Genomic DNA, 17644 nt, shown 5'->3' on the forward strand with positions numbered 1-17644 from the left:
TCTAGACAAACGAGAGAGTCAAACTGTGCCCCTACTAAAAATTCATATTCGCAGTCGCAATCGCGAGGAATCAGTCACGTACAAAAAGTTGTTCAACTAGAGCCATCTTTAGTTTCTGATGTTGTTCGAGTATGAAAACAGCTGGAGCATGTGGTAACCCCACATAATCCTAAGGATACTGTATATTGCAACTACAGATTTGCATAATTCTGTGATTCACGTGGCTCACTAATAGCGCAGTCGTTTTCTTCTTGTTCTTCTACGTTGATTTATATTTATTTAATTTCTTGAGTTGATACGAGCTCTAACGACTGGATTTCTCTGACCGCTATTCTATAGAGTGAATAATTCCGGTGGTTGACTCTGCAGCAAAAGAAATGCTGTCATCGAGAAATATGTAACAGTTACTCACATTCCTTTCAACACTTCCCTCACAAGACAAACCTTAACTCATTAACATTTTTTGCAAACATGAGGAAAGGAAGACAACATACATAAATTTTCATTTTCGTGAATGGCATCTTCAGACAACTAAAATTTGCTACATTATTATTTTTTAAATGTAAGACTTGCTTCAATCACAAATCAGTATTGATTGATTTAGTATTAAAAATGTTGCACTGAATGGTAGTTTTTTGACATTAGACAAAGAGAGATGAAGATCTCAATGTATTATAGTGGTCTGCAAACATTTCATTTCGTTGTCATCAGATGTACACAGAAATTATGAGTGTCCCCTGCATGCACATAACGACTCTCATACATTAGGATAAACGTCGGAAAATCATAAACACGTTTACATATAAAAGTCCAAACCTTTTTCCTTGCAGTCTCCAAAATCAAACTCGAATCGATTATAAGTGCGGGGTGGGGGGGGGGGGGGCTTAAAACTCGACCGACACTCGGCTACACTCTTTCTGAGGTCTCAAAAATTTGTTCTTCTTTTCGGTGTTATCCCGGGCGATCACATATTGAAGCAGGACATTCCTGCAAAGAAAATCAGCTCGGCTACTAAAACTCTTATGTATCCGTAAATCTTGCACATCCTGACAAAGACGTTTTGAATGTCCTTCTGGCCTGAAGAAGGATGATCGTATTTGTAAAGAGTAATAAACAATTTAGCAACCGAGCTCTTTCCCTTACCATCATAACTTGCAGCCTCACGTGGGCGATATAGGCCAATGGTGAATACACTAGTTTCGTATTTGGGAAGGATCTGATCCCTGTTCAGCAGCCCACATTTAAGTTTACTGTGGTCTCAGTAAATCATTTTAGTTTCATACCTGGGAGTGTCGTTTAAACAGACCTGTGGACATTTTCTTCGTTAGCTTTTTCCGACTGAGATAACGCTTCTCCGTTAACGACCTTAATACCGACAGGACTTTAAACTTCAGTCTTTTTCAAAAAGCTTATTTTGGGTTCATCTCGACTTCGTGTTTTACAATACTAAAAGAAGTCAAGGTAGAGTTATATGGGCTTCTCTTTTTTCAAAAATGGTTCAAATGGCTCTGAGCACTATGGGACTTAACGTCTTAGGTCATCAGTCCCCTAGAACTTAGAACTACTTAAACCTAACTAACCTAAGGACGTCACACAACGCCCAGCCAACACGAGGCAGAGAAAATCCCTGACCCCCGCTTCCTTTTTTTACAACTATGCATGCATCAGAAACTGTTGCTAACCAAATATAATTTCACCGAGGATTAACCGGAAAAGTAGTGCTAAGAGAAGATATCGTGTAGAGCACTTGTACAAAGAAATCAGATTCAGCGCTTTGACATTCGCTGCTGAATAAATACTTTCTCCAGGCTTATCCATATATATTACGATCTTCGCTTTTATGTAACAGTTTTGCTCTTGTGTATATTAATACGGTCTCCGCACTTTCCATCGGTTCATCTAGGTGCTTTCTTATTTCTTGGAATAAAATTCCTGGGTCCGGCAGCCATCGAGTTGGCTGGCTACATCTCCCGCCAGCTTTCATTTCATTTCCAGTAGAGTCTTACTTACGTCTTCAGTTCCAGTCAATCACTAATACAATGGTTTGTTTTCCTGTCTCCTACAGTAATTCCAAACACGCACCTATCTATTTATTTTCGAATGATTTTCTCATTGAAAGTCGACAGCATAACGTCAGTAACTAGTATTATAAATTATATTTAAAAAATTCCATTTCTGAAAAATCTGGCTCCTCGTTTAGAAATCCCTGTTTAGTTCACCAAGAATTAAATTTATCGAATATTAAAACGAAAGAGTTTCTGGTCAGCCGTAGGTCCACTTTGATTAAGAGATGTTGAAATTCAGAGGCTCTAGTAACACGTTATTTCCGTGCGACAACTGCTAAGGTGATGGGAATGCTATTCATCAACTGCCTACTCTCCACGGAATGTCACACAATAGACATTAAACGGTGGTACATCGTGCAGGTCCCCATGTGTTCAACGAAACAGCGGAGCACCAGTGATCGCGATTTTACTTCGCACAGAAAAGGCCGGTGAGTTAGTGCTCGACCTACAGGAGAGTCCCAAATGCGTATGTGTTGACAATTCCTGTCAGCAGAGATGCAATGAAGTGAAGGACGTTTCTACTGGCACGAGACGCGCGCTGCGCCGAGACGTAACGACACAGCTACTAAGCTGGCCGTAACTCGGCGCGCGGCAGCGCGGGACGTCAAAGCGTAATGGCTTTTCACGCTCATATTCGTAATATAGTACCTTGTATTCATTCTCCTCGTCTTCCCATTATGCAGAAGAAAAAGTGTCCTCCTAGCAACAGGAGACATCACTGAATGCAAGCCTGGACAGCTTACTGTTACTCGGCGTTCCCCCTTGATTGCCAGAGACTACGAGAAGTTCCCTTCAAGTTGCACAAGATTCAAAAGAACTCGGACGTATCTGGCGTAAATTACTTCACGACATGTGTCCATATGCTAAGGTGTACAATACTTAAGATCCATTCTTTGGATGGTAACGCCAAAGTCGTTTACTGAGTTTGTCTGCAGACCGGTCCTTCAGGGGGGGTTCAGTCCACAATTATATACTATTCACGTGTAAAAGACTGCACCTTTCTAAGAGACAGTCTACTCCGTTATAATAATTCCCAATAAACCATGGGGAGAATGCGGAAATAGCAGAGTCTTAATCTTCCGGCACGTAGATGATATAGAGACGCATCTGTCGTCTGGGTATTTGCCACCAGTGATTCGCTACAATGTTAAGACTGCCGTTTCGGAAGACAGTGGAAAAAGAAATGGAAGAGGAAATACAAGATATCACTAGATAGCCAGTTGTTTCGAAAGCATAGGAAGGAGTCACTTAATTTCTATCAGCGTCTACGTTTATACGCCGCAGGTACTGTATATCTGACGGAAGGTAATTTTTGTACCATTACCACTTCCCTCTTTTTCCTGTTCCAGTGGCGAATGATTCTCGGGAAGTACGATAGTTGGCAAGCATCCGAGTCAGCTCGAATCTCTCTGATTTTATGATCATGGTCTTTCCGCGATATTTACGTTGGATTGAGGGACTCTTCCAAATAATTCCATTCGGGCATCTGGCTTAGTTGCTATTAGTTTTATATGGTCGTTCCTCTTTAAATCGTTCCGTACGCATACTCCTGGTTATACAGCAATGGAATTCGACAGGTGTATCATCAGCAGTATCCTACACAATAAGTGCGAACATTTTAGGTTAGGCCTGAGCGTGACTAATGAATTGAAAACACGAATTATTGTAGTCAGTCACATTTTCATTCTCCTGACTACATGTTTCGAGAGTTCCTACCTCTATCATTAGATGGATTCATGTTGATAAGGCTTGAATGTGTTGCATGGACGTGTTTTGAGACGACTGCGTAGTTTATCTACAAGACTGGAAGGCAATGTCTTCGAGATGAAAACTATTACCTTTGAACTATGTATTCTAAGGAAAAAAGTGATTCATTAGGAAGGACAAAAAATGAACTCTATGGTAACTGTAGGGTGTAGGCTGATTTCGTAACGTATTTCGCTGTCTTCGTCACTAATGTTCAAAATATACTTTATAAACGACAACATTTCAAAATTTCTAAAGTGTGTTGCACGAATCTATTCTCCTAACAATTATACAATACTCCGTCGTAATTAATGTTTGGCAGATGTCGTGATACAGCATATAAAACCAGTAAAATTCCGCTATTGAGAAGAGTGCATGCTGCAATAATGTGTCTACGAGTGGGTGACGTGGTCTAAACTGAACACTATGCGCTCTTCTAGACTCATTTTCACGATCGCAGTTATGTGAAAAACGTATGAATGACGTGAAGCGGTTAGGGCGATATAAAGATATTAAATTTTCTCACATCTTCGGTCCACTAACACTTCCAAAATAATATCGGTCTGATTCCCCATTTGTGTGTTTGGTACCACTAGCGGCTGCATCAATAACATATTAATACTGGCACTGCGTACGCAACTACTGAAATGTGTCTCTCTGCGTACGCTTCTTTTTATTCTGTTAAAACAGGGTTTTCTCGTCTGTTTCCCGCTTTTAAAGCGTATGTAATGTCTATCTACAAGTTTCACTACTTAAAACCAGACTGGTACTCACTTACCGAGCCTTTGAAAGCAGATATATAGAGCTCAAAGCCAAAAGAGCGCCCGTGTACCAGATCAGTGTCATAGTAGCGTTGTTCGTGAACACCATTAAAAAAAATCTCTGCACCGCTATTCGGGCTGACTTGTCAGGAAATTCAACACCGTTACTTTCGAAACTTCACAGAAGCCTTCGGGTACACCCTCTTAGTGTAGCACTCCTGGATAAATAGCGTACTTGCTTCTGCAAGTCAAAAATTCTTTTGGCCAAGCACATATTTGAGAAGATACTCTGTATGATAGCATATATGAGTTTTACGTTCAAACTGCGTCTACATTTTTCCTCTGCAAACCGTGGGAAGTGCTTGGCTGAGGAGACTTCCTATTCTTTCACGTATTAAGGCTTTCTCCCGTTGAGTTCACGTATGGATCGTGAGGACAATGACTGTTTTTTCTGCCTTTTCCCCAGCTCCAGTTAGATTCATATTGTCTTTTTGGTCTCTGAGGGAGTGACGCACAGGGGGAATTACTATATTCATACATTCATCACTGCTGCTTCTTGAAATTTTGTAAGTAGGCCTTTACAGGATAGTTGGCGTCTAACAGGTTTTTCAATGCTCCGTTACGCTGTTTCGATAGGCAATCTGTGACCATTCTTGCCGTCCCTCTTTGTATATGTTCAGTAGCTCCTTTTAGTCCTATTCTGAACAGACGCTACACACTTCAGCAATTTTATAAGCACGAGTATTTTGTGGGCAGTCTCCCTAGTAGAGTGAGTACATGTTTCCGTTATCCCACCAACGAATCTGTTCGTACCTATGAATGAGCATTTACGACAGTTTCATATCACAGTCCTACATATTATTACAATCATGTGTGGATATAAGGTGTGTGAGTCCTATCGTTATTGTAGTTAACTAATACCATAGTCATAGAACGCTAGTTTACTGCGTTTTGTAAATTCCACGATTTTAAAATTCTGATTATCTGAAACAAGTCGACAAAGCCTTATCAATATGCGAGTGGATATTTTTGTAGGTTTTTTGTGGGTGGTATTTCATTATAGATAACTGCAGTAAACGTTATCTGACAGGTGATTAACTAATAACAAGTACAGCAAGAGTCCTAATACACTTCCTCGCTGCACGATTGAGGTTACTTCTACTCGCCTGGATGACCTCCGTTCACATAAGCATGGATTTTCCTCTCTGCCACCATTTATGTTCGAACATTCGTTAGTGGGTTTTTTATGTCTGTAGTCTTCAGTCAGAGACTGGTTTCTCTCCACGATGATCAATTCTGTGCACCCCTCTTCCCCTGCGTTACTTTTGCAAGCAAGACACGCTTACTGAAGCTGAGACTTGGTCCCTCTCTACAGTTTTTACCCTCACACTTCTTTGCATTAGCAAAATGACGATTCCTTTATGTCAAAGGAAGTGTCCAGTCAATCTACCCCTTCCTTTAGTCAAGCTGTACCATTTATTTCTTCTCTCTACATTTCGATTCAGTACCTCTTCATTAGTTACCCCATCTACCCGTTTAATGCGCAGCACTCACATGTAACACCGCATATCAAAAGCTTCTACTCTTTCTTTCCCCGAAAGTTTACCATCCACGTTTCACTTCCATGCTAGGCTACTCTCAGGACAAATACCTTCAGAAAATACTTCCCAACATTTAAATTTAAATTCACTGTTAACAGGTTTATACCTATCAGAAATATTTTTCTTACTACTGCATCTCCATCTACACTTCCCAAGCTACCTTGCCGTATATGGGGGAGGGTGCTCTGTGTACTAGTTTCACTTCCAGTTTTCCTATTCCAGTCTCGAATGGTTCGTGGAAAACACGCTTTCTTCTGAACCTCCTTGTGGTCAGTCTAACAGTTTGTTGATAAATGATTATTTTCACCCGACAGCGTAGTTCAGTGTCACACTGCGATCGCAAACTGAATAAGACGGAATCTATCTGTCCTGATAAGTGCTCTGAATTAGAAGCTACGATAACAACGCCAGCTGGCCGACCTATTAATACTCCGCAAAGAAGCCTGCGGAACAACAAGGAAACATCAGTCACGCCTGAGTTACCCCGTGCACCAATAAGCTCGCGAAAGCGGCCGCACTCCTTCATTAGCGTCCAGTCAAGCACCCGGCAGACACATCCTTTCCTAGTGATTAGAATACGAACAGCGGCGTAATTCTGTTCCCGTCCGGCGCTGCGTCGGCACCGCTTTGCGCCGACCGGCATTTCCGTTAATAGGCAATATATTTTGTTCGACCCCTAGTGGCTTGTCGCACTTGCAGACAGCGCCATTTTCTGCTACTAAGCGAAGCTTCGGTACCCCTATTTGTCAGAGACGCGGTGCTAATGAGTTCGATGTCACGTCAACGACAGCTTATCCTCGTTTCGTGAGCTGGCTATTACGTGGCGTCGAAGATGCTCATTTCAGTTGAACGAACAGTCTCTCTTGAGCATCTTGCTTTAAGCATTGACAGAAAGCAAGCGGAACACTCTGAAGTATGAGTATGCGTTGGCATTATAAGACAAGAAGTTGATTCAACCTTGTAACAAAGATTTGTTGTAGCAGTTGGAAAAAAGTTAGGCATACATGACCTAAACTCATCTAGGCGAATTAGGCGCTAAAATGGTGAAAGGAGTCTGGTACGGTATATTCGAGAATGAATGATAAAGGTTTTAGTTTCTTCGGTTAGCCCTTCTGTTAGAGTGGTTCACAAAAATACTAATCATAATGTTATTCTTTAAATTTCGCAATATATATAAATGACCTAGTAGATTGTGTCGGAAGTTCCATGGGGCTTTTCGCGGATGATGCTGTAGTATACAGAGAAGTTTCAGCGTTAGAAAGTTGCAGCGAAATGCAGGAAGATCTGCAACGGATAGGTACTTGGTGCAGGTAGTGTCAATTGACCCTTAACATAGACAAATATAAAGTATTGAGAATACACGGAAAGAAGGATCCTTTATTGTGTGATTGTATGATAGCGGAACCAACACTGGTAGCAGTTACTTCTGTAAAATATCTGGGAGTATGCGTACGGAACTATTTGAAGTGCAATGATCATATAAAATTAATTGTTGGTAAGGCGGGTGCCAGGTTGAGATTCATTGGGAGAGTCCTTAGAAAATGTAGTCCATCAACAAAGGTGGTGGCTTACAAAACACTCGTTCGTCCTATACTTGAGTGTTGGTCGTTAGTGTGGGATCCGTACCAGGTCGGGTTGACAGAGGAGATAGAGAAGATACAAAGAAGAGCGGCACGTTTCGTCACAGGGTTATTTGGTAAGCACGATAGCGTTACGGAGATGTTTAGCAAACTCAAGAGGCAGACTCTGCGAGAGAGGCGCTCTGCATCGCGGTGTGGCTTGCTGTCCAGGTTTCGAGAGGGTGCGTTTCTGGATGAGGTATCGAATATATTGCTTCCCCCTACTTATACCTCCCGAGGAGACCACGAATGTAAAATTAGAGAGATTCGAGCGCAGCGAAGGCTTTCCGGCAGTCGTTCTTCCCGTGAACCATACGCGACTGGAACAGGAATGGAAGGTAATGACAGTGGCACGTAAAGTGCCCTTCGCCACATACCGTTGGGTGGCTTGCGGAGTATAAATGTACATGTAGAAGTATCTTACTCTTTCTGTTAGTGTGTGAATGTGGACGTGTTTGGGTGGGTGTGGGTATGTGTGTGTATGATGAGAGAGAGAGAGAGAGAGAGAGAGAGAGAGAGAGAGAGAGAGAGAGAGAGAGAGAGGGAGAGGGAGGAAGGGGAGGGAGGTTGGTTACCGTCGCGATATTGTTGCGCTTGTCTAGCAATTCCCTAGCCATTGTCATCATAGATTTTCCTTAGTTCGTTTGCATATGACACGGATCTGCACACTAATGTGTAGCTAGATACGTTACCATGACGTCAGCGTTTCATCATACGCACTTGCCAGAGGTTGACAATAACACACAGTTGTATCATCGTAAATGAGGGAGACTACGAGCAAATGATACACCAGAGCAAGGCCTTAGCTGCAGACAATGGGTTGGAGCACGCATTACCATGAGAAGGTAGCTCATTCTTTCTGCGAATCCTTCTGATACTGCTAAATACATATCTGATGGTCCGAAGAACGTTTATGTCACCTGTCTTGCGAGCAAGAAAACACTACGAAATGTCTGCAGCTGTTCTGTTCTCTAACTTCATTCAATAAGAAGTCGTAATGGTTGACAGACATCTCTTAGCACACATTCAAATTCGTATTTTGTTACCATTACTGTTAGTTTGACTGAATCTCAATCTCTAGTCAACAGTGAGCTTTTTGGGGAGGGGTGCATAGATTCGTTCCGAAAGGATGGCGGCAGAAATCGATCTTCACCTTCTTAAAAAAAGTACCGAGTGGTTTGGTAAGTTTTCCAGAGAGGTCACCGAATGTCTACAGCATGATTAGAATTTTAGGACCATGATTTTAACCATTGCAGTGACACGGACAATGCATTAACTGCGGAAAAATTATGATATTATGTACTACAAAATGCTGTTTCTCTTCTTAAGGGGTTTCCCTGTTTCTCTCTGTAAATTTTTCCTTTTTTTTTTTTTTTTTTTTCAAGTGGTTCGCGGCCAGGTACATGCGTCTCTAACTGACACCGCTTGCATAGGGAGGAAGTGAAAAGCCCATGACTGCACACAGTATACAATCGAAGCATTGCTACTCCCAAATTCACATATGTGTTTTATTTTTCCCCCAAGTTAGATTCTAGCTGCCCTTCTCAATTTTATAATTCCCAAATCGAAAACATAGTTCGCCATCTCACACACTGTTAAGATTCGTGTAACTCATTTCCTTCTGTATACTCGTAGATTTGATATTCGTTGATCCGTGTTAGAAAGATCTGCTGCGAAAATGACACCACGGGACTTTAGGAAGTGGAGATATTTTTGTTGCCTTTGATGTTATTAGTACGAAGACTGGTTTGACGCAGCTCTGAGTGATATCCTATTTTATGGATGTCTTTTCATAGCTACAGCGTGCTAAGTCTACTTCATTCAGCTTCCTATATTCAAGTTTTGTTCTCTGTCACCAAGTTAACTATCCTTTGATACCTCAGGATGTCGTCTGTAAACCTTTCCCTTCTTTGTATCAGAAATTTCTTTTTTCCCACAAACCATTCAGTACGGTTAGTTTAGTTATGCCATCTACTCATTTAATCTTCAGCTTTCTTCCGTTGTACCTAATTACAAGATTTTTATTCTCTTCTTGTCTGAAGTGTAAATCGTCCAGGTTTCACTTCCTTATAAGGCTTTAATCGAAACAAATATCTCCAGAAAAGAATAATTCATATTAATTACTTTTCAACGTATTTCTCTTTTTTAAATTTAGCTCCAGCTGTAACCCGGAAATGCTCAGCGACTGTACTTATTTCAGTAGGTGAAAGAAAGTACAGCAACCAATCTAAACTTGTGTTTGTTGTAGGAGATCTACATTTCGGTCACTGAGTGACCATCTTCAGTGCAACAAATAAAGTTAACACATTTCAGTCGTTGTTTGGCACAGTCCTTCTTGGACTATACACGTTAAGAATATTGCAGTGTGGACTCTTGACGTGTATAGTCCAAGGGGTACTATACCGGACAATGGCTGAAATGTGTTAACTATATTTGCTTCATTGATGGTGGTCACACAGTTGCCGAATTTTAAATCTGCTACAATAATTACAAGTTGCGGCTGATTGCTGTACTTTCTTTCACCAATTGTATTGATCTTTGTCCATGATAATGGTGGTGGTGACTGTGGGTAAAGTACTTGAAGAAATACACCAGTCAGTCTTGATGCTGTGTTTCTTTAAGTAATAGCTATATTTTTCAGAAAAGTGTTTACAGTTATGGCTAGTCTACTTCCGCCACCGTCAGCATATACATATTTTTAATTAAGTGCAATTTACAGAGGAAATGAATAGTCTGCTTGAAAGGCAGCTGAATGTTACACACATTAGAATACGGTAGAGACGCTGTTTTATCTCCAGTTTTCTTCCTGTATCCTTGACATTTCCCGTTACCGATTTCGTACGTGGAACCTGTTCTCGCCTGGCAGCTAAAGAACCCTAAGAGTCTTATTACTGAACGCTGATTACCGCAGTCCCGGCTGGTGTAATGACACCGCCAAAGCAATCCGCTCCGGCTTTCCGAGCGGAAGAGGTCGTGACGGCCGGTAAATCTCGGCTAAATCAGAAGATGACGGCCGCGTGGCAAATCGGCGCCAGCGCGCGCCCGGGAACCACCTTTAACGGTGGGGGCGGTGGAGGTGGGGTAAGCCCAGACCAGACAGCACCAGGTAATGCGTGGCTCGCCAAGAAGTCGCAGTGGGGCTTCCAGAGAGGTCATTCTGCAAATCAGCCCCTAATGAGAGCGGCCATCCTAGGTGTCAATTTTAAAAGCTACTGTCCGACCCTTACTACTGGACATAAAGTTTTCCATTTGGCCTGCGATACAAAACCTGTTTATAAACTGTACTTACAACAATTCCGTGGATCGGTAGCGCCTAGAACCGCTCGGTCACCCCGGCAGGCCACAAGACCCCTTAATGTACTTTGTAGATTTTGAGGCATTGTCAGTATCAAAATCAGGCAGAGAGAACGCAGCCGAAGTTTTTGCAGCCTGGCATACAGCACTTTTTTTTAGTAAACTGTGCCAGAAGGTTTCCCTTTGCTAGTAGTAAGGCTGCTACAAAGCTTTCTCCCTGAACTTGGCTTCAAGTTCAGGGTTGAATCAGGATGTCAGAAAAAGTCTGAAAAGCTTGCAAGGATGTTGCAGGCGGATGTAGTGCTGAGGAATAATTCTTAAGATGAAAAACTGGATACGTTACGCCGTTTCCAAGTTATTTAGCATTGCCGTTATCCAATCAGAACGTCGCGCGCGAATGCAAGCTCTTGCGCGCGCTAAAATGCGGCAATTGCAGGCATCTGTGGGTCTGTGAATTACCACTTGTTACAAAGCTCATAATCTTTTAAAATGTGCCATTTTCGGAAGTGATAAATTTAAACAAGGTGAGTGTGATATGAGGAAATCAAACTAAAAACACGTTTGGCGACACTGTCTTTGGCAAGCTGCTTGTGTTTGAGCGCGACGACCTGATTGACTAACTTCAATGCTAAATAACTGAGAAACAGCACAACGTAATGAATTTTGTTCTTCTTAACAATCATTTCTCAGTGCAGCCTCCTCTGCAACAGCCTTACAAGCTATTCACACTGCCGGCCGGAGCGGCCGAACGGTTCTAGGCTCTTCAGTCTGGAACCGCGCGACCGCTACGGTCGCAGGTTCGAATCCTGCCTTGGGCATGGATGTGTGTGCTGTCCTTAGGTTAGTTAGGTTTAAGTAGTTCTAAGTTCTAGGGGACTGATGACCTCAGCAGTTGAGTCCCATAGTGCTCAGAGCCATTTGAGCCTATTCGGGCTATTTATGACATGTCGGGAGTTCCCTAAGGATCAGAGATGGAACCCATACTGTATACTTTACAAGTGACGTAGAGATCGACGACACCATACTATGTGCAGTTTTGTAGATGTGCTGCCACTATCAATAACAAAAGCAGGAAGAGACGATGTGATCACTCCGGACGTCGATTCGATTGTGTCCTCTGTATGTATACTGGTGGTTCCTGGTTATCCGTATGATTACCAGTTTTATCACAGAGGGGCGTTAAGGTGATGCATTATAGCGCCGAAATCGATAGCAAATAAAAACAGGACTTTTAAATAGAGCAGAAGGATTAATTCATATTCCAAAAATCATAGTAACAACTGGCGTCCCCTGATCTATCTGAAGGTGTATATACTAATACAGAACCTATTCTCCTTTGTATCCAAAAGCACAACATAAAATGGCTCTGAGCACTATGGGACTTAACATCTTAGGTCATCAGTCCCCTAGAACTTAGAACTACTTAAATCTAACTAACCTAAGGACATCACCCAACACCCAGCCATCACGAGGCAGAGAAAATCCCTGACCCCACCGGGAATCGAATCAGTACAACATATGTTTTATAACAATATACGGTGCGTTCGAAAAGCAGCTGTGCCCTGGACTGTGGATGTAGATAACGTTGGAATATCGAATCAAATTTGCCAGAACACGTGTTGGCAGAACTTTTTTGCACAGATATGCGATCTTGTTTTTGTCTTGTACTTTTGTGTAACATTACACTGTTTGGATCAGTTGATGAAAATTGTTGAATGCGATGTGCTGTGTCTGGATGTTCAATCTGTTTCTAAATTATGGTGCTTTTAACTGTGGAACACATTTTTCTTGTTAAACATGTGTTTTGAGGAGGCGATAAACCGATTTAGCATAAGAGATATTCGCTGAAAAATTCCCGGAAGCAGCTGTATCTCATAGTAATGCTGTTCGTCGACTTATTGAGAAATTTCGAGAGACATCCTCAGTCTTAATGGCGAGAAAATTGGAGGGCCACTTACATTAAACGAACAGAAGTTGTTGGACATTTCTGACTATGCAGCAGAGGTCGGCAAAATCATTGCAAAAGTTGGAAAGGATTGAAACTGTTCCAGTATAAAATAACAGGAGTGCGTGAATTAAAAGATGCGGATCATGAAACGCGAACCTGTTGGTGCAAATGATTACCATCTTTTATTAAGAGAAATGACACTGATATTCTTGACGTCACTTTCTGTACAGATGACGTCTGGTTCAGTCTGTCTGGTCATGTTGACACTTGAAAGACACGATCATGGTCAGTTGAGAATCTTCGCTCTGTGCTTGAAACTCCATTAAATGACAGAAAAATGGTGTGTGGATAGCAATATCCAGACGTTACATTATTGGACCTTTTATTTTTGAAGAAGTCATGATCAGTGAACGTTACAGTTTAATGATCCACGATTTAACAGGCCAGGCAAAGAAGACGAAATCGACGAGTCATGGTTTCAACACGCTGACTCTACTGCTCCCACAACTAACAACACTAAGCGTATTCTGCTGGAAGAGTTTTTGGGCAACTTGTCCTCTCAAAAAACCTATGGACTCCTCGCTCGCCCTACCTCAGACCACCAGGCTTCTTTCTTAGGGGAGCAGCAAAATCTCTACTGTTTTGCAATGTCCCACGCAGGTTATGTGACAAAAACTGAATTGCCTCTATGTGTGAGGCGTATCGAAATCAGATATCCAGGAAGCGTTTTCCAATAAAATTAAGCGATTTTAGATTTTAATCATATGCAGTTGATGTTCTTGAGACACAATGGGTCTCGTCTTTACCTAAAATAATGAGGCTAGCTAAAGTAATGGATTAAGAACTGTACCAGGACCACGATTCGAACCTGAGTCTCCTGCTTCGTACGCAGATGCACTATCCGTTGCGCCACACTGCAGTTCTGTTGGCTACCCTATTACGTCTCCCTCCCCGATACAAATGCCAGTTCACACCTCAGCCCGTGGCTGTTCCCTTCTACACTCGCATCAGTATTACCAGGGCGTCCAATATTGGAGGGTCGTGGCATTACTAATGCAAGAGTACAGGTGGAACAGTAATGCGCTGAGGTGTGAATGCCAGTTTGTATCAGGGAGGGACACGTAATGCAGTGTGTCCGTAAAGTCTTTCCCTGATTACATAAATTGATAACTCAGGCTAGAAGTAACATACAAATATGAAACTGGTGTCTAATTGTTTACAAACTATCAAAGTTTTTTTCACACATCAGTAAACTTCCACATGAGCACCCTTGGTAGCACGTTTCACATGTAGGCGATATTCAATTTCCGTCCACGCATTAGCCAACATCACGAGAGGGATAGATTCAACGACGGTGGTTGTCCGTTGCCGCAGGTTTTCAAGATCTGGTACACGTGATCGGTAGACCGCGTCCTGGACATAAACCCATAAAAAAGTCAAATGGGGTTATGTCAGGAGAGCGTGGAGGCCAAACCATTGGCCCGTCAAGACCAATCCATCGCCCAGGAAAGGTCACGGACGTCCAAACCCCAATGAGACGGTGCACCGTCTTGCTGAAACAAGACATACTGAAGCAGCTGAGGAATAGCATACAGTTGATACATGTCCATATATACTGCAGATGTGATGGTAGCCTCAGCGAAGAAGAATGTCCCGATAATTCGATCGTGCAATAGCGCGCAACAAACATTCAGCTTTGTACTGCCTCTGGTGCACTCTTTGACCTCGCCAGGGGGTTGTGAACCCCAAATGGGCACATTATGGCGATTCACTACTCCACTGACAAAAAAGGTCGCTTCATCGGAAAAGGCAATTCGTCTGAGATAACCATCATCGTCTTCAATACGTGATAGCATTTCGACCGCAAAGTCATATCGACGTGTACTGTCATTGAGCAACAATGGAAGTGGAAGTTTACTGATGTGTAAAAAGTACTTTGATAGTTTGTAAACAATTAGATACCAGTTTCATATTTATATCTTACTTCTAGCCTGAGATATCAATTTATGTAATCAGGGAAAGACTTTTCGGACACCCTGTAGAATAGTCCTGACAGATGAGGTAGATGATGTGCCTCTGTGTCACAATGGATAGTGCATCTCCCCATGAAGTGGGAGACACAGGTTCGAATCGCACTCCAACTACAAATTGTAGTTCATTGCTTCAGCCTGCATTAATATTGCAGAATTCAGAATTCTATGGTGCTTGTAGATGTCATTTTCAACACATGGTGTAACTTCACGGCAGCTTTCAGAACACCCTGTACTTTAAACAAGTTAGATGCTATACAAACGATAATGATTAACTACACATTTTTTTCAGTTCAGGAATGTGACATTAAAAATAACCAAGTGAAGGGACTCATTTTCAGCAAGCACTCTACCAAACTTAGAAGTATATAGAGATGTTTATTCCTTTACAGTTTGTACATCATGCAGGATGACTGCTCTGGATTTAAAATGTGAATAGACATATTGAAGCAAATAATGAAGAAACTGGAAGAAAGAAAAAGAGTACTAACGGCAATGTTGTTGCTGTGTGTTGCAGAGGGCCAAGCCAGCCACCTGAACCTGTTCAACTCGCGGCAGCAGGCGAAGAAGAAGCGTAAGTCGCGCACGGCGTTCACCAACCACCAGATCTTCGAGTTGGAGAAGCGCTTCCTGTACCAGAAGTACCTGTCACCTGCGGACCGTGACGAGATTGCGGGCCAACTGGGCCTGAGCAACGCGCAGGTCATCACGTGGTTCCAGAATCGGCGCGCCAAGCTCAAGCGCGACATGGAGGAGCTCAAAAAGGACGTCGAGTCCACCAAGATCCTGAGCGCGCACAAGTCTTTCCTGGAGAACGTCACCGACCTCGGTATCCTGAAGAAGAAGGCACCCCCCAGCAGCGCCCAGATGGCAGCAGCTGCAGCGGCGGCGGTGGCGGCGGCGGCAGCCGCGTCCTCCGCGGGGGCGGCATCTGGGGGCGGCGGGGGCGGAGGCGACTCGGGTGTCGACAAGTAGATGGCACCACTGCAGGCCGCTGTGTCACACAATGTGCAATAATTAGACGGACACTCGCTATGTAGACATTGGGATTCTGAGTGCGACTCACTTGTGCGATATATCGCCACGGAGCATAGTTCGGTGTATATATGCCGACAAGTATTTTGTTCCTGTAATTAGAGACGGTCAAGAAATAGTTCCGCACAGTCAATGTTTGTGAAGAACTGCGACCTAATAAGAAGGTGGTAGAGTATTCTACGCTATCCATCATAAAAGCGAAACGATGTAGGAGTCAGCATATGTTGTGGCAAGATCGTTATTGTTCCAAGTATTTACTACTAAAAAGGAAGTCCAGTGCCAGGCTTGATGAGATATGGATGTCAACATTTTATGCAGTGCGAAAATGGACTGTGTGCTGTCTTACGAACGTTGAGAAATGATGGCTTTCTCCTTGAAACTGGAAATTTTGTCCTGCTCTTATAAGTCGTGTGACCTCCATTCGTTCAAAAAAATCGTGTCATTAGTACTTCAGTTACGCCTTAAGAAGCGGAGACTGCATCTACTTTTGGAAAAAAGGGAAAGTTTTTTATAAAAATGAATTTTAGGGTCACAAAAACACTATTAAAGGAACAAAATCTACTCTGTGACCAGTTAATAAATGTCTGATAATCACGGTGCACTTTGAGGCTTAGCTCCATTTTCAGATCACATCTCCTTTTATGATTTACAATCTACAAAAGTTTAGTGAGGTGATTAATTACGGAGGGTTTTTCACTTTATTGGTTTTATTTCTAGTCATATTTACAAATGCAGTTATGTCTAAGAGTAAAACTAATTTTCAATTTTTTAAACCCCTGGTAAAATCTTACGAACATAATAGACCAATACGGCACATCAGTTTTGCCATAAAGTCTTAATTTCATGTAAATCATCGTTAACAAACGATTCTGCGGGAATTTGCTATCCATTAAAGATCGCTGACTCCACTATACCTTGAAGGCAACACACAGAAAAAGCCTGTGGAGTCGTCACACATTGTCTGAGCACCGTATTAAGCCCATTTCGGATTCTGGCAGGATCCTCCTTTTCCCGTCACATTTTGAAAGGAACTTGTAGGGAACGACTAACTATCAGCAGAACTGTTAATATACTGCGAGAACTTGACTGACCTAATGCTGTTGAAGCTAATTCACTGTGTGTGTTAAGGTACTACCTAGTGGTACTAGTTAGAGGACAATGGAAGCAGTAAACTGAAGAAGCCATGTGATCGCCGATTCTTCGTAATATGTGCACACCGCGAAGAACGAGTATTACGAACCAGGAGGCACGGCAGTGATTGTTTTACTCATTTCTGTTTCTGAGACAAGAAACTTATGTGCAGCGCTGTGACAGTTGTTTTCTATGTACAGTCTCTCTAAACAGCGAGATGAAGGTTACGAATGTAAATACTCGCCATTGAGTGTAGCTAACTTGTGTCATAGTTTCGTACATGTAAGTGCTTCAAGCTGTAGTTTCGTAACTGTGAAAACAGAGGTCAATATCTACCTTCATTATCCTAATTTTGTTACTTCGCTTCAATTTTGTCGCAACCACAGTGAAATCCATAAAAGATATAAATTGTA

At 42.3% G+C, this 17644-nt stretch overlaps 1 protein-coding gene across 2 annotated transcripts in view; it reads left to right on the forward strand.

Annotated features, from left to right (window-relative positions):
• LOC126355749 (homeobox protein engrailed-1-like) overlaps positions 1-17644 on the forward strand; it is a 440119-nt gene that overhangs the window by 405236 nt on the left and 17239 nt on the right. The window contains exon 2 of one of the 2 annotated variants that reach the window (XM_050006138.1): positions 15583-16830. The exons of the other annotated variant lie outside the window; for it this stretch is intronic. Coding sequence (XP_049862095.1) covers positions 15583-16040 — 458 coding nt within the window. The 3' untranslated portion in view covers positions 16041-16830. Of the gene's footprint in view, positions 1-15582; positions 16831-17644 lie in introns of those variants that run through there. 2 annotated transcript variants of the gene reach the window in all.

Source organism: Schistocerca gregaria, chromosome 3 (assembly GCF_023897955.1).
Source record: "Schistocerca gregaria isolate iqSchGreg1 chromosome 3, iqSchGreg1.2, whole genome shotgun sequence".
Taxonomy (NCBI): Eukaryota; Metazoa; Arthropoda; class Insecta; order Orthoptera; family Acrididae; genus Schistocerca; species Schistocerca gregaria.